This window comes from Erinaceus europaeus, chromosome 14 (assembly GCF_950295315.1).
Source record: "Erinaceus europaeus chromosome 14, mEriEur2.1, whole genome shotgun sequence".
In the NCBI taxonomy this organism is placed as follows: domain Eukaryota; kingdom Metazoa; phylum Chordata; class Mammalia; order Eulipotyphla; family Erinaceidae; genus Erinaceus; species Erinaceus europaeus.
In genome coordinates, this window is record NC_080175.1 from 39,569,526 (window position 1) to 39,591,586 (window position 22,061).

At 46.3% G+C, this 22,061-nt stretch overlaps 1 protein-coding gene across 2 annotated transcripts in view; it reads right to left on the minus strand.

The window, feature by feature from the left end:
* Positions 1-3,134: 3,134 nt before the first annotated feature.
* Positions 3,135-22,061, minus strand: part of UPP1 (uridine phosphorylase 1) — a 35,376-nt gene continuing 16,449 nt past the window's right edge. Inside the window, exons 3-8 of one of the 2 annotated variants that reach the window (XM_016188813.2) lie at positions 15,257-15,374; positions 14,196-14,354; positions 8,348-8,462; positions 6,167-6,376; positions 5,197-5,343; positions 3,135-3,328 (exon numbers count right to left, since the gene is read on the minus strand). In XM_016188813.2, the coding sequence (XP_016044299.1) occupies positions 3,189-3,328; positions 5,197-5,343; positions 6,167-6,376; positions 8,348-8,462; positions 14,196-14,354; positions 15,257-15,374 (889 nt within the window). In that variant the 3' untranslated portion in view covers positions 3,135-3,188. The remainder of the gene's footprint in view (positions 3,329-5,196; positions 5,344-6,166; positions 6,377-8,347; positions 8,463-14,195; positions 14,355-15,256; positions 15,375-22,061) is intronic. The other variant, XM_060171559.1, reaches the window with a different exon arrangement.

The following is a 22,061-nucleotide window of genomic DNA, read 5'->3' on the forward strand; positions in this document are numbered from 1 at the left end:
GAGATTTGCTGAGCTGACTTGTTGCTGGGCTTGGAAAGCAAACACATCCAACTGTGGTTTCTGAGGACTGGTCTGGGCTACAGGTGTGCAGGGAACTGAGCTGCTCACAGAGACCTGTGTGAGGTGAGGGCATGGTGTGACCTGCAGATTTCTGGGTCTACAGGGACCCTTGTGGCCTAAGAGTTCAGTAGTCAGAGCAGAATTATAATGACCTTTTATTCCATTAGAACAAGAGTTGTGGGGAGAGGAGTGGGCATTTCCTGCCTGTCAGACACTGTCCTCACTGGGCTAAAATTCCTGTGAAATCAGGAGGGAAGAGACATGTCTTTCCTCCTAAGAGCAGCAGAGGGCACCACAGACCCACTTAGATTCCCAAAGTGTGGCCTGAGTACCTGTGAGCAACTTTCATTTGGAACTTTGGTGGTGGGTGTTATGTGATTCCATTATAATCTTTTAATCTCATAACAAATTATTAATAACAGATAAAAATAATTACTTCTAAAAATATCATTCGTGAGCATCATTCTAGTAGCCCCAGAATTTGTGTAGGTTCTGGGATTGCTTCCCCAGCAGTATGTAGGGTACAGAAAGCCAGCTGGCCAGTGAGAAAGGCTTTCAGCCACCTCAAAGGCCACACTTGACTTGAATGAGCCTTTCTGGCAACAGCCTCTGATGCTGTCAGAGCTCTGTATTCTCTCTGATCCTCCCAGAGGTGCTGGGGATCCCATCTACCATGCTTCCATGGGTAGGGTGAGAAGTTGGGGAGCAATTAGGCATTTCGAGACAAGGGGAACACAGTAACAGTAGTCTGTGACAGAGCCCAGTTCCTACAGTGGCTCAGAGGCCACTCAGCATGTTGTAGGGATATCAGGCCTCCACCCTCCTGGCTGCAGTCTCCAAAACTGCCTCAAATCCCAGCTATGGCAAATAGCAAGCTGAGGGCCCAGGAAGTACAAGTGAGATGGCTGCCCACCAAGAAAGCCCACACTGCAGTGTCTGCTGACTCCACTGTGATTTGCACGCAAGCAGCCAGGATCTCAGAGTTGAGTGGTATGAGTTCACACCTCAGTGCAGTCGGGAAACAGCTCTTGGAGTTTCTAAGATGGAGTGAACTCCAGCAATGACTCACATTCAGCATAGGAAAGTGAGATATCAACCAGAAGCTGGTGACACCCCAGAACCTAACTGTCCCTGAGAAGTGGCTAGGTCCAGGGGGACTCCTGGGTGTCCCCCAGAAGCATCTGCTGTCAGACTCACCGGATACACAGAGAGGACACCCTGGATTCTCCCTTCATCCCCCCCCCCACCACCACCAATCTCCCACTAAGACCCCATCACTGAGCTAAGACGATGGTGAGAAATGGATCCTATCAAGAGCAGACACTGGCCAGGCTGCCCTGAACCCAGGTGTCATCACATTAGACACCACCAGCTACTCACATCCATCTAGAAAACAGGCCAGGGATTGTTCCCATAGGATGAGCTGTCCTAGAAGACATGCCCCCTGAGTGTCCTTGATCAAACTATGTAAAACTATTTATGTTCATGTCTGCATTTATTCAAACACCTGGCCCCTGGGCTGGGCAGTGACATACTAGGTTGACAGCACATATGACCAGGAGCAAGGACCCAGGTTCAAGGCCCCACTCCCCACCTTCAGGGAGAAGCTTCACAAGTGGTGAAGGAGAGCTGCAGGTGTCTCTTTTTCACTCTCCCCTTCTATCTCTCTACTCAATTTATGTCTGCCCTATCACACAAAAGAAAATGTGGGGGGAAAAGGAAAAAAAAAAAATGACCGCCTGGGCTAGTGGCGTCATTTGTGTAGATACCAAGTCCCAGTGATAACCCTAGTGGCAACAAAAAATAGAAAAATATTATTTAAAAGCCCAGTCCCTGCTTCTAGGATTTTCAGTACACCCTCATTACAAGTCATACATAGCTGTTTTTTAAAAATCAGGGAGTTTTTTCTTCTTTTTTTTGCCCTATAATCATTGTTCATGAATAATGCCGGATCTAAAACTATGAAAACTGATATGTGAAAATTTCCCCTAGAAATGATTCAGATTCAAGAGAATATGTGTGATTTCACCTCTCCTGAGCTCTTTTCCATTCAGGTAGAAAGGGAGAGATACCACAGTTCCCTCTGATAGCATGGTACCGTCTAGGTGGTGCCTGGTCTTGTGCATGGCAAGGTAGACACTCTACCCAATAAGCTATCTCTCTAGATACAGAGAAACCTTTTCTTTCCACCAGGGTTATCACAGGGGATCATATCTGCATGACTCTACTAAATCTAGCAGTCATTTTTTCCCTTTCACATAGAAGGAGACATAGATAGATAAGGAGAGAGGGGCCAGGTGGTAGCACACTTGGTTAAGTCACACATTACAGTGCAGGTTCAAGCCCCTGGTCCCCACCTGCAGGGGGAAAGCTTGATGAATGTTGAAACAGAACTGCAGGTGTCTCTCTCCCTCCCTATCTTTCCCCTCCCTTCTCAATGTCTCTGTCTCTATCCAATAATAAAATAAATAAAAACTTTAAAGAGAGGAGAGAGAGAGACACCATAGCACCACTCATGAAGCTTTCTCCCTGCAGGCACTCCTACACAGGAGGCCCTGAGCCTGTGTGCTTGCACATTGTCATATGTAAGCCACCTCTGAGCCCCTAAGAAATTATCCTCTTCCTCTCTTCTCCATCCTCTCCTCCCTTCCCCCCCCTTTTCGTGCCACCAGGGCTATCCCTAGGAACTCAGTGCCTGTAAAATGAATCCACCACTCCCAACAGTCTCCTTTTATTCATTTTTTTATTTTATAAGACAGGAGAAATTGAGAGGAAGAGAGAGAGAGACACCTGCAGACCTGTCTCACCACTCATGAAGCTTCTTTCCCCCTGAAGGCTTGAACCTGGGTCCTCATGCACGGTAATGTGTGGCTCAACCGGGTGCACCACAGCCCAGCTCCCCCCTTGAGAAACAAACAATCTTAAAATCAGGAAAACTTAAGTGAAAAGGCTGCAGTGGAACTCAACAGAGAGAAGCCTCCTGAGTAGCTAGTGCAAAGGGCTTTGCCTCTGACACGCAGCCCCTTAAGTTCTCCCATGATAAGGTGTCTGTTCCAAGTCACACAAGAGAAGGGTTTGGAGGATGGATTTTATTTTGCACACAGTCTCAAGCACATCTCCGGAGAGGTTCAGGCCACACCAAGGTGCTTCTTGATGAAGTAGCCCACCAGCCGCTGAGGCCGCTGCTGGTATTCGATAAGCACCTCGTGAGGGCTGCTGATCTGGTCCCCTTTGAGGCGGTCCAGGAGGGTGACACATACCACGGCCGCTGCAGAGAGCACAGGCTGCATCAGATGGCTGAGTTGAGATCCCTCGCAGGGGCCCATGGGGGAAGCCAATCTCAGCCACTTGGCAGCAGGACAGATCAACATGTTGAGGAGAGGCCTGGAATGCTCCCTCTTTATTCCATAGGGCCCTGTCCTCTCCTGACTCTCCTCTATCCTGGCTTCCAAAAGCCATTAACAAACCAAGCTGGGTGCTTGTACTGCCTGGAGAGGCAGAGAGTGTTGAAGAAGTTTTCTGACTCCAGACTTCCTGATACTTGTTATTCGAAATCTTACTGAATTGTAACTTTGCCCCCATGCTCGCAAAAATATAGGTTTTAATTGCTATTCATCTACAGGTCCATTCCTTTGACTAATCATATCATGAGTCCTGTTCTTCAGTCTGTGTCCCGTTATTACTAGAATCCTGTTCTACCTATCACTCTAGGGAAAGACAGAAACTGGCTGAGGTTATGGATCCACCTGCCAACACCCATGTCCAGCAGAGAAGCTATTACAGAAGTCAGAACTCCCACCTTCTGCACCCCAAAAAGAATTTTGGTCCATACTCCCAGAGGGAGGGAAAATGCTAGGGGGGAGATGACTAGAGGGCTCTAAATTCCAACTCCATGAGGACCCTGAGAAAGAAGAGGGAAAAAGGAAGGATATTCAGAAGTAGCAATAGGTGTAGGTATGACTTAGAAAAAAAGTGGAGGCAGAACCATAGAAAAAAATGACAAATATATATACATAAATATATACAGATATAGAAGTAATAGTCAAGCCATATCTGTGGCGTTGGGAGAAACTACTGCAGTTTCCAGTGAAGGGGATGGGATGCAGAACTCTGGTGGTGGGAAAGGTGTGGAATTATACCCCTATTATTTTATAATTTTGTAAATCAATATCAAATCACTAATAAAAAGAATCCTGCTCAGGTGAGGGTAGATAGCATAAGGCTATCTACCTGGCAACTGATCTGTTAAGCAAAGAGACTCTCATGCCTGAGGCTCCAAAGTCCCAGGTTCAATCCCCTGTACCACCATAAACCAGAGCTGAGCAGTGTTCTGGATTAAAAAAAAAAAAAAAAAAATCCTGCCCTACAGCAAAGTCTGGGTCTATCAGAGATTTCTGCACACAGTGGGGAAAGGGGTGTATTACCCCACGAAGTCACCCATAACTGATGTGTGGCTGCTACCCTGAGGGTCTGGAGATTGTGCATGGGACAACTGGAACAAACTCAGTATCTTATGGCACCAAAGGACTATAGCTGACATAGACATTTGGACAATGGCAATTTCAAGCATGTTTCCCCCTTTATAAATATATCCTGATCTTCATCTATGTAATATATAATAACCACTTGTTATCTATGCCTGGACATTTACTTCTAATGTATATTACATTACATAATTTTATAAGTGAATACTCCTGGAAGCTTGGGAGGGAGGGCATGGGTAGTGTATGTCCCTCCTAACCTCTTCTGATCAACTGTATGGTGAATTTGAAGTAATTTCCTCTCAACTCTGAGACAGATCAGTTCTTAGGGTCCTGGCAACTGGCTAAAGTTGTCTGCCATAAGAGAGACAAGGGGAGGCAGGGGTTCTGGAAGGCAGAGGATAGCACAAGGAGTTGGGGTGCTATTACCCCAAAAGGATACCCCTAGTGACTCACTGCAGGGCTGACAGCAACTCGACCTGCACTGGAATAAGTCCCTGAGTCTTCTTTCTCACTCTGGTGAGTGTCCAACCCAGTGAAGTCTGGGGCAGTGGGGGGAGACAGTAGATGCTGGGGAAAGGTCCAGAGAACTGCACTGAGGGGACCCAAGCCAGCACAGTGGGCAGAGGGAGAAGATCCAGCGCCCACCCTTTACCTCGGAGGCCACAAGCACTGCACATGGCAGCAAAGACGGAAGACTCCATCTCGATGTTCCGGATGCCAGCAGCGTAGGCTGCCTGCAAATAATCCTGTTTATCTTTCTCCGTGTAGGAGCAGAGAGCACCATCCAGACGGCCTTGGCCTAAAAGCACAGGGAGGGTCCAACAGAGATACCCTCGGTTGAATGCACACATTACAGTGTGCAAGGATCCCAGTTTGAACCCCTGCTCCTCATATACGGGGGGGGGGGGGGGGGGGGCTTCCAGAACAGTGAAGTAGTGCTACAGGTGTCTCCCTGTCTCTCCCCCTTTCAATATTTCTCAGTTTCTACAAAAACTGTAAGTAAACAGAGGTTGAGTGATGGTGCACCCAGTTGAGTGTACACATTGTCATGTGCAAAGGACCCACGTTAGAACCCCTGATCCTCACCTTCAGGGGGAAAGCTTCACAGGCAGTGAAGCAGGTCTGCAGGTATCTCTGTCTCTCCTTTTCCTCTCAATATCTTTCTGTTTTTATGAAAATCATAAGTAAGAGAGGGTAGTGGTGGCATGCCAGGTTACGTACACGCATTAGCATGCACCCTTAAGGACCCAGGTTTGAGCCCTACTTCCCACCTTCAGGGGAGAAGTTTCACAAGTGATAAAGCAGGTCTGCAGGTTTCTCTCTGTCTCTCCATTTCCCACCCCTCAAATTCCCTCTCAATTTCTCTGTGTATCAAATAGTAAAACTAAATAAATAAATAATAAATGAATAAGTAAATAAATGGGGAGGCCAGGCTGTGCTCAGCCCAGCTGCATATCAGCACTGTGTGCCCCACTAGACCGGAAGTTGGGGGCTGGGAGTAGGGGACAAGGCACATATGCCAGCCTTCCAGCCCTGCCCGCCCTGAGCCCAACTGGCACCCTCCACAGACACGGAGTGGTGGGCACATCTAGCCCAACATGAAAGGTCACCCCCACACACACCTTCGTAGAAGTCCAGGGTGCACATGGTGTTTCCTACGATGGTGGGAAACTCGTTGAGGTCCTTGGAGCACTGCAGCAGCTCCACCACCAGCTGCTCGTCCAGGTCGGTGCTCCGGACCACACGCTTGCCCAGCACCATCTGCTCAAACTCCGGCCTGAAGGCGGCATCCACAGCCTGCTGTGTGATGACCACGGAGCCAGGAGCCAGCCCTGCAGGAAGAATCGAGCTCTGGGGGCCACAGCGGGACAGGGCAAGGGCCCCCCACAGAGCTCATGCAGTAAGGCAAGGCCCCCTCTCCACACCCAAACCCCCAAACTTCCACTAATGCATTAGAAAGAAGGAGGTGGGGAGCCAGTTTCTGCAATGCAATATCTTTTTCTTTTTTCCTTTAACCATAAAAGTTACTGAAAATGTGAGAGAGAAAAGTATAAAGAAGAAAGCAGAAATTGTCAGTGCTGGGAAGGTGGCATGGCAGTAGGGCACTTGGCTTGCATCCAGGTAGTCCCGGATTCGATCCCTGCCACCACTGATAGCCATAGCTGCTGAAAAATAAAGTAAAAGAAAACACAAATGTTTTAGCACTGTGGTAGGCTGTGAATATGCATCTGAAAATAGAAACTGTCAGGAACTTCCCCTTCCTGGGCTAAATGCAAAAAAAAAAAAAAAGGCAGAGTATCAAACTCAGTCCAGCATCCCACCCTCCACTGTGTCCCCTACTGGGCATTAACCGTTGCTATTTTTTTTTCCCCTTTTGTTGCTCTTGTTTATTGTTGTTATTATTATTGTTGTCATTGGATAGGACAGGAAGAAATCGAGAGAGGAGGAGAAGACAGAGAGGGGGAGAGAAAGATAGACACCTGCAGACCTGCTTCATTGCCTGTGAAGTGACCCCCCCTGCAGGTAGGGAGCCGGGGACTCAAACTGGGTTCCTTATGCCAGTCCTTGCTCTTCGAGCCATGTGCACTTAGCCTGCTGCACTTAACCTGCTGCGCTATCACCCAGCTCCCTACCACTGTTATTTCTAACTGTTGGCCCTCAGCCCTGTGAATAGCTATAGCATGTTTAACTGACCCACTTCGTACTTCTTTTATTGTTAAGTTTACATTCCATCTCTTCCTCCCGCCACCCCTCTGATTTTCCAGTTGGTGTTCTCAGAAGGTAGTTCAAATCCTTGAAGGAACAGAAGGAGAAGTAGCAAAAGGAAGAGAAGAGAGAAGATAAAAAAAAAAAAAAAAAAGAGCAAAAAAGGAGCTAGGCAGTGGCACACCCAGTTGAGAACAGAAGTTATCATGTGCAAGGGCACAAATTCAAGGCCCCCATCCCCACCTGCAGGGGGGAAGCTTCATGAGTGGTGAAGCAGGTCTACAGATGTCTATCTCTCTACCCTTTTCTATCTCTCCTTCCCCTTGCTGTCTTATCAAACAAAAAATAATAAATAAATATGAAATAAAGAACAAGGAGAGAGACTAGAAAAAGCAGAAAAGAACAAAGTGTTTATCACACCACTACCACCCCCCAGAGAAAGAATGAGCTTTTGCGTAAGACCTGCAGCCTTTTTCTACAGTGCAGCTGGGAGGGTGGGCTGAACAAGAAGCAAGCACAAGGGGTCAGACAGTGGTGCACCCAAGTGAGCATACATGCTCACCGTAAATAAGGACCTGGGTTCGAGTCCCTGCTCCCCATCTGCGGGGGGGGGAAGCTTTGAAAGCAGTGAAGCAGGACAGCAGGTGTCTCTCTATCTCTCTATCTTCTCCACATTCTCAATTTCTCTCTGTTCTATCAAAGGAGGAGAAGGAAGAGAAAGAAAAAGAAGAATAAAAAGAGGAGGAATAAGGAAGAGAAGGAGGAGGAGAAAAAGCAGAAACATCAGGAGAAAAAGAAAAGGAAGAAGAGGAAGATTAAGAAAGAGAAAAATGAGGAGAAAAGAAGAGGATGAAAAGAAAAGGAAATAAAGTGGAATAGAAGAAGGAGGAAAAGGGGGACCAAAAAAGGAGGAAGAGGAGGAGAAGAAAGAGAAAGAGAAAGGAGAGGGGAAGAGTAGAAGAGGAAGGAGGAGAAAGAGAAAGAGAAGAAGAGCAAAAGCCAGTCCCCCCTTACCCACCCCCATCCACATGCACCCCAGCCCACGGGCCCTGCAGCTCCCTGCCTGCGAAAGGGGCAGCAGCCCTGAGATCACCTACCGATGCCGCCCGAGGTGCCGATGCGGATGATGGTGACGTCTGTGCACCTGGCGTGGTACAGCAGCTTAATGAGCTCGTGCAGCATGATAGCGATGGAGGGGATGCCCATCCCATGCTGCAGGAGTGGAGAAAACAGTCACTCCCAGCCCATGCCCTGGAGGTTGGGGGGTGGGAGAGGGTCTGGGGGGTAGTCTCTGGTGCATTTACAGTGGGCGGGAACCCAACATGAACTTCCACATGCAAACTTGACAACTACCAGCACTGTGTCAAAGCCTGCACAGAGCTGCCACAGAGAGGGCCCATGGGACACACATAACCCCTGAGCTTGTGCCTAGGAAGCTGGGAAGCTGGAGGGGCTGAAACTGCTGGGGAAGAGAGAACCAGACTGTCATCAACACAGAGTCCCTAGGAGAAGAATTACCAGGTCATCTGGTAAGCCCATTTATAGCCTTCTAAGAGTTCTCTCAATAGAGGTTTGGCCAATTTACATTTTCACCAGTAGTGCAAGTGGGTTCCTTTGCCCCCACAATATCTCCAGCATTTGTTGTTTCTATTGTGTCTTGTGTATGACATTCTCACTGGGGATATAACCTAAGGAGCCAAATGTACCCATCCAAAAAGATCTGTGTATACCTATTTTTTTAATATTTATTTATTCCCTTTTGTTGCCCCTGTTTTATTGTTGTAGTTATGGTTGTTATTGATGTCATCATTGTTGGAAAGGACAGAGAGAAATAGAGAGAGGAGGGGAAGACAGAGAGGGGGAGAGAAAGATAGACACCTGCAGACCTGCTTCACCACTTGTGAAGAAACTCCCCTGCAGGTGGGGAGCGAGGGGGCTTGAACGGGGATCCTTTGCACCACGTGCGCTTAACCCGCTGCGCTACCACCTGACTCCCTGTGTACACCTATGTTTATAGCATCACAATTTGAAACATGGAAGCAACCTACGTGTCCAATAACAGATGAGTGTCTGAGAAAGTTGTGGTCTATGTACACAATGAAATACTACCCAGCTATTAAGAATGGTGAATTCACCTTCTTCACCTCATCTTGGATGGAGCTTGAAGGAATCATGTGAAATGAGATAAACCAGAAAGAGAAGGATGAATAGGGATAATCCCACTCATGGACAGAAGTTGAGAAATAAGAACAGAAGGGGAAACACAAAGAAGAACCTGGACTGAGTTTGATGTATTGCACCAAAGGACTGGGGGGGCTTTCAGGTCCTGATGCATGATGCTGGGGGAGGACCAAGGATGAGGTGGGTGGGCGAGGGTGAGAGCCCATAAAACTGAGAAATTTTGGGAGTGGGGCAGTAGCACAGCAGGTTAAGCGCACATGGCGCAAAGCACAAGGACCAGCAAAAGGATCCCAGTTCAAGCCTCCGGCTCCCCACCTACAGGGGAGTCACTTCACAGGTGGTGAAGCAGGTCTGCAGGTGTCTATCTTTCTCTCCCCCTCTCTGTCTTCCCCTCCTCTCTCCATTTCTCTCTGTCCTATCTAACAACGACTACAACAATAAAACAACAAGGGCAACAAAAGGGAATAAATAAAATAAAATATTTTTATAAAACAATTTTACACATATGTCAATAGCTGTATTTACTGTAAACCATTTATCCCCCCAATTAAGAAAGAAAGGAAGAGAGAAAGGAAGAGAGAGAGAAAGGAAAGAAAGAAAGAAAGGAAGGAAGGAAGGAAGGAAGAAAGAAAGATACCCTCCTCATCTATTTCCTATTATACTTCCCTCACTCACTCCCAAGCTATCCTTATCAAAGCAAGGACTGCAAAAGCTGAATAAGGGCAAGAGACTGGCATACTTTAATGATGACTCTTTAGTCACTATCAGGCCACCCCATCAGCTGGGGCCCTAGTCAGGGAGACTCCATCAAACAGACATAATGGGCCCAGGCCTCGAATAAATCCCACTCTCTATTGTTACCAGTCATCTCTATCAGGAACAACACAATAGACCCCTTTGTGGGCCCCCATAGGATCTTGCCCTCAACTTGGATCAACAACAGTAGAGAATGTTCCATCCTCCAAAGGGAGGCTGGACAACATACTCTATGCTACAGCTGAGGAAGATGAGTCCTGATATTGGGGCAGCTTGGAATGTTCCTACTCATGATCACAGAATGTGAGCTCAAATATACAGGGATGCAGAGGTCATATAGGCTCCTAAGCTGAATATGGGGCCCAGATCACATCAAATCGATGGGATTTACAGTCAACTATATTTATGCACTATTCCCATATTTGGGAGTTACTCTGATCCAGCTTTCTGGTCCTTTTTCCAGCCATGACATCATCTCCCCATACAATAACTTAGATCCACCTGCATATCATATTTCAGGCTCAGGGGAAGAAAAAAACTAGTATAGCCACAGGCCCTTTGGAATATAACTAAAATATACCTACTAGCTACCTACAAAATGGAGACCCTCCCCCCAACTCTTCATCTGCACTACTCCAGCCTTTAGGTTCATGATTAGTCAACAACTTATTCGGCTTCATATGTTAACTCTCTTTTCAGCCAGGTTCCAGAGGCTAGCTTGATGCCAACCAGAATTCTCTGGACAGACAACCCTACCAATGTGTCCTGGAGCTCCGATTCCCCAGAACCCCACCCCACTAAGGAAAGAGCAAGGCACGCTAGGAGTATGGACCGACCGATCAACGCCCATGTTCATTGGGGAAGCAATTACAGAAGCCAGACCTCCCACCTTCTGCATCCCACAATGACCTTGGGTCCATACTCCCAGAGGGTTAAAGAATAGGAAAGCTATCAGGGGAGGGGATGGTATATGGAGTTCTGGTGGTGGGAATTGTATGGAGTTGTACCCCTCTTATACTATGGTTTTGTCAATGTTTCCTTTTTATAAATAAATAGAAAGAAGGAAAGTAGGAAAGAAAGAAAGGAAGAAAGAAAGAAAGAAAGGAAGGAAGGAAGGGAGGGAGGGAGGAAGGGAGAAAGGGAGGAAGGAAGGAAGGGAGGGAGAAAGAGAACAGAGTCACTTGACTCTCCCATGCCCCATAGGCAACTCTCCCATAGGCAACTGCAGGGTTATCTGTTTTTCCCTCTCCTCCCTGCACTCTCTGCTTCAGCCACACTAAGCCCCTGACCTGCACCTGTTTGGTTCTTTCCTCCTCATTTTCTTCATTCTTCCTCCCCACTGGTTTCTCCCAGGGCCAGTGGTTCCACAGTATCCCTCCCAGATGCCCTTGGTGTTTCCAAGGCTGCTGCCAAGGCAGATGGACCCCTTGGAGAATGTGTTTGTCAAAAGCTTGCACAAAGGATGTACGTCCAGGAATTTGCTGGAGCTGAGTTGTGCCCTGGCTCACTGGTATCCTGTAGATGGTGCTAGATGTCTCAGCTGACTAGAGAAATAGGGGTGCCCATTCCAACAGAAGGGGCTGCCTCAACTCAGTGTACACTGCTGCCAACAGAGGAAACTAAACTAGAAAACAAATCAACTGGGGCTGAGCGGCAGCACACTTAGTTGAACATACATATTACCATGTACAAGGATCTGGGTTCAAGCCCCTGGTCCCCACCTGCAAGAGGAATCTTCATAAGCAGTGAAGCAGGTGTCTTTCTGTCTCTTTCCCTCTCTATCTCCCTCTTCCCTCTCAAGTCCTCTCTGTCCTATTAGATCGACCTGCCAATGCCCATGTTCAGCAGAGAAGCAATTACAGAAGCCAGACCTCTCACCTTCTGCACCCCATAATGATCCTGAGTCCATACTCCCAGAGGGATAAAGAATAGGGAAGCTATCAAGGAAGGGGATGGAATAAGGAGCTCTGGTGGTGGGGATTGTGTGGAGTTGTACTCCTCTTATTCTATGATCTTGTCAATATTTCCATTTTATAAATAATTTTTTTTAAAGTTCTAGACAAAAAATAAATAAATAAGCAATAAATAAATAAATGTAAATTTAAAACACCAACTAAACCTTACTGAAAGACATCTGAGCTCTGTGTTCATTCTTGCTATAGCCAGAGTATACATGGAGGCCAGGGAGATAGCTCACTGGATAGTGTGCTGCTTTGCCACATGTGTAATACAGCTTCAAGTCTGGCCCCAATCACGTGAAGGAAACCTAGGTGCTGTGGTGTCTTTCTCTCTCTTTCTCATTCTCTCCCTCTTTCTTTCTCTCTCTGCTTCTACTTAAAAAAATCACTAAAGGGGGGTGGGAGTAGATAGCATAATGGTTATGCAAACAGACTCTCAAGCTTGAGGCTCTGTCAAGCCCCAAGTTCAATTCCCCGCACCACCATGAGCCAGAGCTGAGCAGTGCTCTGGTAAAAAAAAATAATATTAATTAAAGGGGCCAGGTGGTGGCACATCTGGTTGAGAACACTTTGCAATGTGGCAGGATGAGGGGCAGCTGGTAGAACACCGGGTTAAGCGCACATACTACAATGTGCAAGGACCCGGGTTCATGCCCTCAGTCCCCACCTGCAGTGGAAAAGTTTTGCAAGTGGTGAAGCAGGTGTCTCTCTGTTTCTTTCCTTCTCTATCTCCCCTTCCCTCTCAATTTCTGGCTGTTTCTGTCCAATAAATAAAGATAACAAGAATAAAATTAAATTAAAATAAAAAATAACAATTAAAAATAAAAATAATGATAAAGTGCGTATGGTGAGGGACAGGGAGATAGCAAAGAGGTAACTAACACACTATAGACTCTCATTCCTGAGATCCAAGAGGTCCCAAGTTCAATCCCCATTATCACCAGCTATGCTCTGGCCTCTTTCTTTCATGAAAATAAATACCTATTTTGTTTAATTTTCTAAAAAATTAAAAATAGGTTTAGGTGGCGGTACCGTTGGCTGAGCACACATGTCACAATGTGCAAGGACCCAAGTTCAAGCCCCAGGAATCCACCTTCAGAGAGAAAGCTTCCTGAACAGTGAAGCCCATCTGCAGGTTATTTCTCTCTCTCTTTCACACTTTATCTTCCTCTCCCCTCTTAATTTCTGGGTCTATCCAATAAATAATAATAAATAAATAAATAAAATATACTTAAAGAAATAATTAAAAGGAAGGGCTGGGGAGATAGCATGATGATTCTGCAAAAGACTTTTATGCCTAAGACTCTGAGGTCCCGAGTTCAATCCTCAGTACCATCATCAGCCAGAGCTGAGCAGGGCTCTGACCCTCGACCCCCCTCTTTCTCTATCTGACCCCTTCATTAAAATAAAATAAATCTTTTAATGGAAATTAGATGTGTATATATGGGGAAACTCACTATGAGGTGACAAAAGGGACTCTAGAACAGGGGAGCCAGGCTGGGCCTCTCCTCACCGCCTGAATTCTCGCAAGAACCTTCCCAGAATGCACATATGCACATGCATCTACATCAGCATCTGTGCTGAGCAAAGGGCTTTCCAGGGTGGGTGGGGACCCAGCCATGGCCATAATGGCCTTGTGGGTGGGACACAGCTACCTCTCAACCTGAGGGAGGAAAGGTGTATGTAGGAGGCTCACAGAGCCCATGGAGAGAGGCCACCCAGTGGTTCAAGCAGTGGTGCACCCTGTTAAGCACACAGAACTAAGCACAAGGACCAGCATAAGGATCTGAATTCGAGCCCCTGCTCCCCACCTGCTGGCGGATTCACAAGCTTCGAAGCAGGTCTACAGGTCTCTGGTATCTCTCAACTTCTCTCTGTCCTAGCCAATAAAATGGAAAAAATAGCCACCAGGAGCAGTGGATTCATAGTGTCAGAACTGAACCCCAGTGATAAACCTGAATGCAAAAAAGAGAGCGAGACAGAGAGAGAGAGAAAAAGAGAGAGATGAAAGAGGTCACCCATCACCAGAGATAGGTAGACAGGTACTCACACTAACAGACAGTACCGGCCCCACTTTGAACATGGCGTAGCGGTCCGTCCCTTCGCAGATGTTGGGGTATTCTTCACCCGGCTGGTCAAGGCCAAGCTCTGAGGCCAGGTACCTGATGAAGGTCTGCATCCGGGAAGGGGATCCCCCGACACACACAAACTGTAGGATATAGAGCCATCAGCACCATCTACACAGCAGGAGCCAGCAACAGCACTATGACTTTGAACTCAACAGAAGTAGGAGTTCCCTGGGCCCCACACTAGACCCACTGTGTCCAGAGACCCAATTGTGTCTTCTTTGCCAAAGCCTCCTTTTGTTGTTGGTGTTGACTCTGGAGGCAAAAGACTTTGTTTTAATTTTGTTCTTAAGCATTAGTTTTTTTTTTAAAATACGTTACTTATTAGATAGGAACAGAAAGAAATTGAGAAAAAAGGGGGAGATAGAGAGATAGAGAGACATAGAGACATCTGCAGACCTGCTTCACTGTTTGTAAAGCGTCCCGCCCTGCAGGTGAGGACCGAGGGCTTGAACCAGTCTTTCTGCATGGTAGCATGTGCACTTAACCGGGTGCATCACCACCCAGCCCCAGGAAGTTTATTTTTTATTGCTTCAGTTGGACAGTAAATATATAAGATGTTAAATCAGGAACCAAGAAGCCACCACTAGGGGCTGGGGGGTGGCACACCCGATTGAGCACACATGTCACCCTGTGTAAGGACCTGGGTTCAAACACCACTCCCCCATCTGCAGGGGGAAACTTCACAACTGGCAAATCAGGTCTTCAGGGGTCCACCTCTCTTCCTAGCTCTCCATTTCTTCTCAATTTCTTTCTGTATCTATATAAAACAAATAAACAAATAAGTAAATTTTTTTTAAAAGGCACCATTCATGGCTCACATACAAGCAAAATAACAGCAAGCAAAAATCTGTCAAGCATTGATCTAGTGTCACAATCATGTCTTCTGGTGACTCACAGTGCTCTGTGAGGATGTCTACCTGTGACCGCCTCTGAGGAGATGGACCTCAGGACAATTCCCCAGAATAAACCCCTCTGCGTTCACCTTCACGTCTCCAAACATAGCCTGGAAGTCATGTGTGCTTGTGCTGAGGCTGAAGTGGTAGAGAACATCTTCTTTCATCTGGGCCACATTGGGATTGCAAAGCCGCACGAGGTCGTCACTGTAACAAAAAATAAAAGTTGATGGTGTATCCTGTGGTTTTTGTCAGTGTTTCCTTTTTATGAGTAAAAATTTTTTTTAAAAGTGATGGTATATCAGACATAAGTGTCTAGTCTCCTAAACACCAGACACTGGGATCCCAGAAGCCCTGGGTCCCTGGTGCCCACCTGCAGGAGAAAATCTTTGCAAGTTGGTAAAGCAGTGCTGCAGGTGTCTCTCTGTCTCACTCCCTCTCTCTATCTCCCTTGCCCTCTTAATTTCTGCCTGTCTCTACCAAGTAAATAAATTTTAAACATCTTTAAAAAAAATACAGGGAGTTGGGCGGTAGTGCAGCAGGTTAAGCACACATGGTGCAAAGTGCAGTGACCAGCATAAGAATCCTGGTTCCAGCTCCTGGCTCCCCTCCTGCAGGGGGTTCGCTTCACAAGCATTGAAGCAGGTCTACAGGTTTCCATCTTTCTCTCTTCCTCTCTGTCTTCCCCATCTCTCTCCATTTCTCTCTGTCCTATCCAACAATGATGACAGCAATAATAATAACCACAACAACGATAAAAAACAACAAGGGCAACAAATAGGAAAAAAATTAGCCTCTAGGAGCAGTGGATTCGTAGTGCAGGCACTGCGCCCTAGCGATAACCCTGGAGGCAAAATAAAATAAAATAAAGGATCAACCTGGATAGGCTATGACTAGTTGCTACCCCATTCAAATTCATTCATTGCAGAAACTTAACAATGTTTTTAGTGTTTAAGTTTATTTACTTATATGATTTTTTTTTCTCATAAGTTCTGCTCAGCTCTGGCTTATGGTGGTGTGTGGGACTGAACCTGGGACTTTGGAGCCTTAGGCATAAGAGTCTCTTTGCATAACCATTATGCTATCTACCTCCATGCCAAATTTATTTACTTATAAGTCAGAGAGAGAGAGAGGGGGAGAGGAAGAGAGAGAGAGAGAGAGAGAGGAACAGAGCATCACTATAGCACAGGAGATGCCAAGGATCGAACTCTGGAACTCATGCCTAAGAGTTCAACTCTTACTCCGCTGCATCACCTCCTGAGCCCAGCATTACTTTTAAAATAGGGACTAGTTGGTGTCTTAGCATTAGAATATCTGCATTATATATGTGTGAGGTCCTGGGTTCAGTCCCTGGTACCACAAAGACAACTCCATAGATAGTAGAGCAGTATCTGAGCTCTCTGTCTCCCTCTCTCATATAAATGTTTAAAAATAGTGGCTGCATGGTGGCACATATCCTAGACTGTACATGTTACAATGTGGAAGGACCCAGGTTCAAACTTCCTGTCCCCATCTGCAGGGGGGAGGTTTCATAAGTGGTGAAGCAGTACTGCTGATCTCTCTCTCTCTCTCTCTCTCTCTCCCTCTCACTTTCTCTCTCCTCCCCCACCTCCCCCTTCCCTCTCAATTTCTGTCTCTATCCAATAAATAAAATAAAATAAAATAAGATAAATGTTTAAAACTGATTCAGGAAGTGGCACCATGGATAAAGCATTGGGGACTCTCAAACATGAGGTCCTGAATTCAGTCCCACACATCGCATGTGCAAGAGTGATACTCTGGTGGGTCGGGCGGTAGCACAGCCAGTTAAGCACACATGGCACAAAGCACACATGGTGCAAAGCGCAAGGAGCAGTGGAAAGATCTGGGATCGAGCCCCGGGCTCCCCACTTGCAGGGGAGTCGCTTCACTGGCGGTAAAGCAGGTCTGCAGGTGTCTCTCTTTCTCTCCCCCTCTCTGTCTCCCTCCCAGGCCAGAGTAGTGCTCTGGCTTTCTATCTCATCAATAAACAAATCTTCTTTAAGAAACCATGCTTCCGGGAGTCGGGCGGTGGCGCAGTGGGTTAAGCGCACGTGGCGCAAAGCGCCGGGAGCGGCGTAAGGATCCCAGTTCAAGCCCCCGGCTCCCCACCTGCAGGGGAGTCGCTTCACGGGCGGTGAAGCAGGTCTGCAGGTGTCTATCTTTCTCTCCCCTCTCTCTCTGTCTTCCCCTCCTCTCTCCATTTCTCTCTGTCCTATCCAACAACAAAGCAACATCAACAATGGCAATAATAACCGCAACGAGGCTGCAACAACTAGGGCAACAAAAAGGGGGAAAAATGGCTTCCAGGAGCGGTGGATTCATGGTGCAGGCACCGAGCCCAGCAATAACCCTAGAGGAAAAAAAAAAAAAGAAACCATGCTTCCAGTCTAGATTCTCCCACTAGCCCACTATTCTTCGACACAACAGCTCACTGTCTATTCCAACTTGTATGTGAGGGCTCAGGATTGGTAGATATATTCATCCTTTTGCCTGAAACAATAGTACTTTCATGCCAAGCTTACAGACTGAGACAGGGACCTTCTGAGCCCAAAGCTGAAGATGTTTTCTAACCCTCAACAGAATGAAAAGAACAGGGAAGAGAAAAGGAAAGGAAAGGAAAGGAGAGGAGAGGAGAGGAGAGGAGAGGAGAGGAGAGGAGAGGAGGAGAGGAGAGGAGAGGAGAGGAGAGGAGAGGAGAGGAGAGGAGAGGAGAGGAGAGGAGAGGAGAGGAGAGGAGAGGAGAGGAGAGGAGAGGAGAGGAGAGGAGAGGAGAGGAGAGGAGAGGAGAGGAGAGGAGAGGAGGAGAGGAGAGGAGAGGAGAGGAGAGGAGAGAAACAAAGATATCTCTGCCTTTTGGTTGAGCAAGATATGCAAGATTCCTCATGACAGATACAAAGCACCTCTTCAGACACAGCTAAGAAAGACAGCCATAAGCAGACTCCAGGCTGGACACCCTGCTTAGGATCACCTCAGCACATGCCTCAGAAGCAGCATGGGGAGTCCTGAATCAGGGCACTGGGACTCAGTGGAAAGGAAATCTCCAGGACCTAAAAGTCAACCGGACATACAGGTCAGATTGAGTCTATTTGTTTGTATGTGAAGTCTGAGATTCCTGGCCTTTAAGATGGTATATTCAATCCAGTGAGTGAACCCAAGTGGTAGAGGTTTATGTTCATATGTTCAGAAGTAAAACCCAGGTTCATCTCTGAACACATCGAGATGTGGTAATGTCTACAAAGTTGTGTATCTGAAACCTGGTGTCCTTGCTACTAGGTAACAGCTAAAATTGAGGCAGAACATCCAATCTTCTGTTGTATGCTTGGGGCCCCAGAGGACCTAGTATGGTCATATGCCATATCCTCTCTCTCTCTCTCTCTCTCTCTCTCTCTCTTTCTCTCTCTCTCATTTTTAAAAACAATAAGCAAGTGTGATTGTCCAGGATGAAAAAATGGCTAAGAATAAAGACAAACTAGGGGATGCTGTGATAGATGACTAAGTGGTCACCACCCAGTGGGTCTCAGCTTCTTGTTTATCCCAGATCGGCCTATTCACCAGATATATCCATTTCTGATGGCCAGGGAGATAGCATCATCAGTCATGCAACAGACTTTCATGTCTGAGGCCCCAGAGGCCCCAGGTTCAAACCCAGCCTTACCATCAGCCAGATAATAAGAGAACAAGAGAAGTAATAGCATGCAACAGTGATGACCAGCAGTGGTTGTAACTTGAAAACTGCACATGCACCATAATGAACCTCAACATGTTGAAACTGGTGTTTAAAAAAAAGGAGGGGGAGAGTTCAAAAACAGCAATTTAAAATTATATATATATATATATATGTATATTTAATAGACTATAAAATAATTGACTTCCATCCCCCAGACTTCTAGCTGCCCTACCATCTGATTTTCAACTTCCTGGGGAGGAAACATTATTGTGTACCACATGGATCACTGAAGGACACGGTGATACTGTTAGAATATCCTGTTCTACCTCTTTGATCTCTGTTCCTGTTAAAACTCACTCACTATTGACCAAATGGAATGGCACCTTCACAGGTCCTTCTAGAAGACCCATATCTCTGACCAGTTTCCTGTCTTTCCCTGGGACACTCTCCCATGACATTGTCCTGGGCTGGTCCTAGCTGGTCTCCTGCCCTTAGCAGAGGTCTCCTGCTGTCAGCCTGGGCTAGCCACTCTGCTCTAGGACACAGAAACCTACCCATCCCGAGGCCTCCTCTCTCCAGTTCCCTCCACCTGCTGCTGGTGATTGATCGATCATTTTGTAATCCTGATTTATCCAATTACTGTAACAACTTTTATCTACCAGGACAAAAATGTGTGTAAAAAGTGTATATTGGCCAAATCTCTTGTCTTTAATCCCTGAGTAGACAATAAATATGCAAAGTGAGGGCTCTGCCCTGTTCCATCCCCATCACCCTCTCTCTCCATTGTTCTAGCTGATGGGTGTCAGAAGCAGGCCCCAGACTCCTTCCTGTTCACTCACCTATACATACTGTTCTATTTTTATTTTTCTTATGTCCCTTTCTTTTTTCTCTTTTTCTTCCTTCCTTTCTTCCTTCTTTTCTTTCTTTCTTTTTTATATGTTTCTGTTTCCCCTAAAAAGTGTCTGAATTGACTCATACCTGCATTATTATTACTTTTTTGCCACCAGGGTTGTTGCTGAGGCTTAGTGCCTGCACTATTCCACCACTCCATTGTTCTCGACAGTCTGTGTGTGTGTGTGTGTGTGTGTGTGTGTGTGTGTGTGTGTGTAGGCAGAGAGAGAGAGAGACAGAGAGGAGAGACACCTGCAGCACTACTGCACCATTCATGAAGTTTCCCCAAACCCTTGCAGGTGGAGACCAGTGATTTGAACTTGGGTCCCAGAACATTTTCAAAAGGCAGATCTAGAAAAAACAAGGACAAAAATACTGAAGAGGAACAGAAAGATCCCTCCTAATGGGGAGGTGCTAGGTGACTGTGTCATGAGCAAGGTTCGGGTTTGGACATCCCTGGAGTGTACAATAAGCCACACCTCTTCATTCATTTTGGACTGTGTTCACAGCTCATATGACTCCACCCAGGGAAGACGTGCTAAACAACCAGGTCCGGAGACCATGTGAGGCACAAAGCTGGTACCTCCCTGGCCTGACACCCCTGAGTGTTTCTCACATGACAATATCACACTGCAGAGTCAGGGTTAGTTTTGTATCACTGAGTGGAGGCTACTTTCCAAGGAAACCAGTGAAGACACAGGCACAGAAAAAAGCATTCCTACACATTCTTAGAAAGACTTTTCAAGGGCTGGGTGGTAGGACACCTGGTTGAGTGCAAATGTTATAATGCACAAGGACTCAGGTTCGAGCCCCCAGTCTCTACCTGCAGGAGGAAAGCTTCACAAGTGGTGAAGCAGAGTTGCAGGTGTCTCTCTGTCTCTCTTCCCTTCTCTATCTCCCCTTTCCTCTCAATTTATGGGCAGCTCTATTTAATAAAGATAATTAAAAAATTAAAAAGGAAAAAAAGAAGGATTTTTCGGTCCACAAACCAAGCTGGATTTCTGAAGACATGATCCAGCCTTGCTATTTTAACCCCCTTCAAAGAAAATCACTAGGGATGTCGTTCTAGTTCCTGTTCTCCTTCAGGATGTGAGGACCACACAGAGAACAGCATGGGAGGGCTAACCACACACATTCAGAAGTGATACAACAGGAGGTGATTAAGACAGGTCATCACATATTTCAAAATAGAAACCTTCTCTTTTCTTTTTGATTCCGAGAACAAGAGAAGTAATAGGATGCAACAGTGATGACCAGCAATGGTTGTAACATGCAAATTAGACATGCAACCATAATGAACCTCAACATGTTGAAACTGGTATTTTAAGAAAAGGGGGGGGGGGAGTTCAAAAACAGCAAGTCTCAAAAGAACCATTTCTTAGTGCTGAGGAGACAGCATAGCAGGTATGTAAACGACTTTCATGTCTGAGTCTCTGAGCTCTCAGGTTCAGTCTCCCACAGCACCATAAACCAGAGCTGAGCAGTGCTCTGGAAAAGGAAAAAAAGGGAAAGAAGGAAGGAAGGAAGGAGGGAGAGAAGAAAAGAAGGAAGGAAGGGAGGAAGGGTGGGAGGAAGGAAGACAGGAGAAACAAATGGAGGGAGGAAGAAAGGCAGGAGAAAAGAAGGAAGAAAGAAAAGAGGGAAAAACAAAAAAGAGAAGACTCATTTCTTGTGAAAGGATGTCTCTAGCATCTACATAATTTGAAGTGACTGTTTTCTAATTTTTAATTTTATTTATTTATTTATTTATTTTGGTCACTTTCTTTATGTAACAAATAGACATTGAAAAAATCTACTGCGGGGACTGGGTGTTGGCACACCTAGTTAAGAGTGCACATGTCATACTGCATAAAGACCCAATTCCCTGGTCCCTACTGCAGGGAGAGAAAGTTTTGGAAGTGGTGAAGCAGTGCTGCAGGTATCTCTCTGTCTCTCTCTATCTCCCCCTTCCCTCTAGATTTCTTGCTGTCTCTACCCAACAAATAAATGAATAAAAAATAATTTAAAAACATATATACTATGCAGGGCTGGAGAGACAGCATAGTGCGTCTGCAAAAGACCTTCATGCCTGAAGCTCTGAAATCACAGGTTCAATTTCTAGTATCACCATAAACCAGATCTGGGAAGAATTCTGATATCTAGCTAGCTAGCTAGCTATCTCTTTGTCATTTAAAATACAACTCCAAGGGAGCTGGACGGTAGTGCAATGGGTTAAGTGCACATGGCATGAGGTGCAAGGACTGGAGTAAGGATCCCAGTTCGAGCCCCTGGCTTCCTACCCACAATGCGGTTGCTTCACAAGCAGTGAAGCAGGT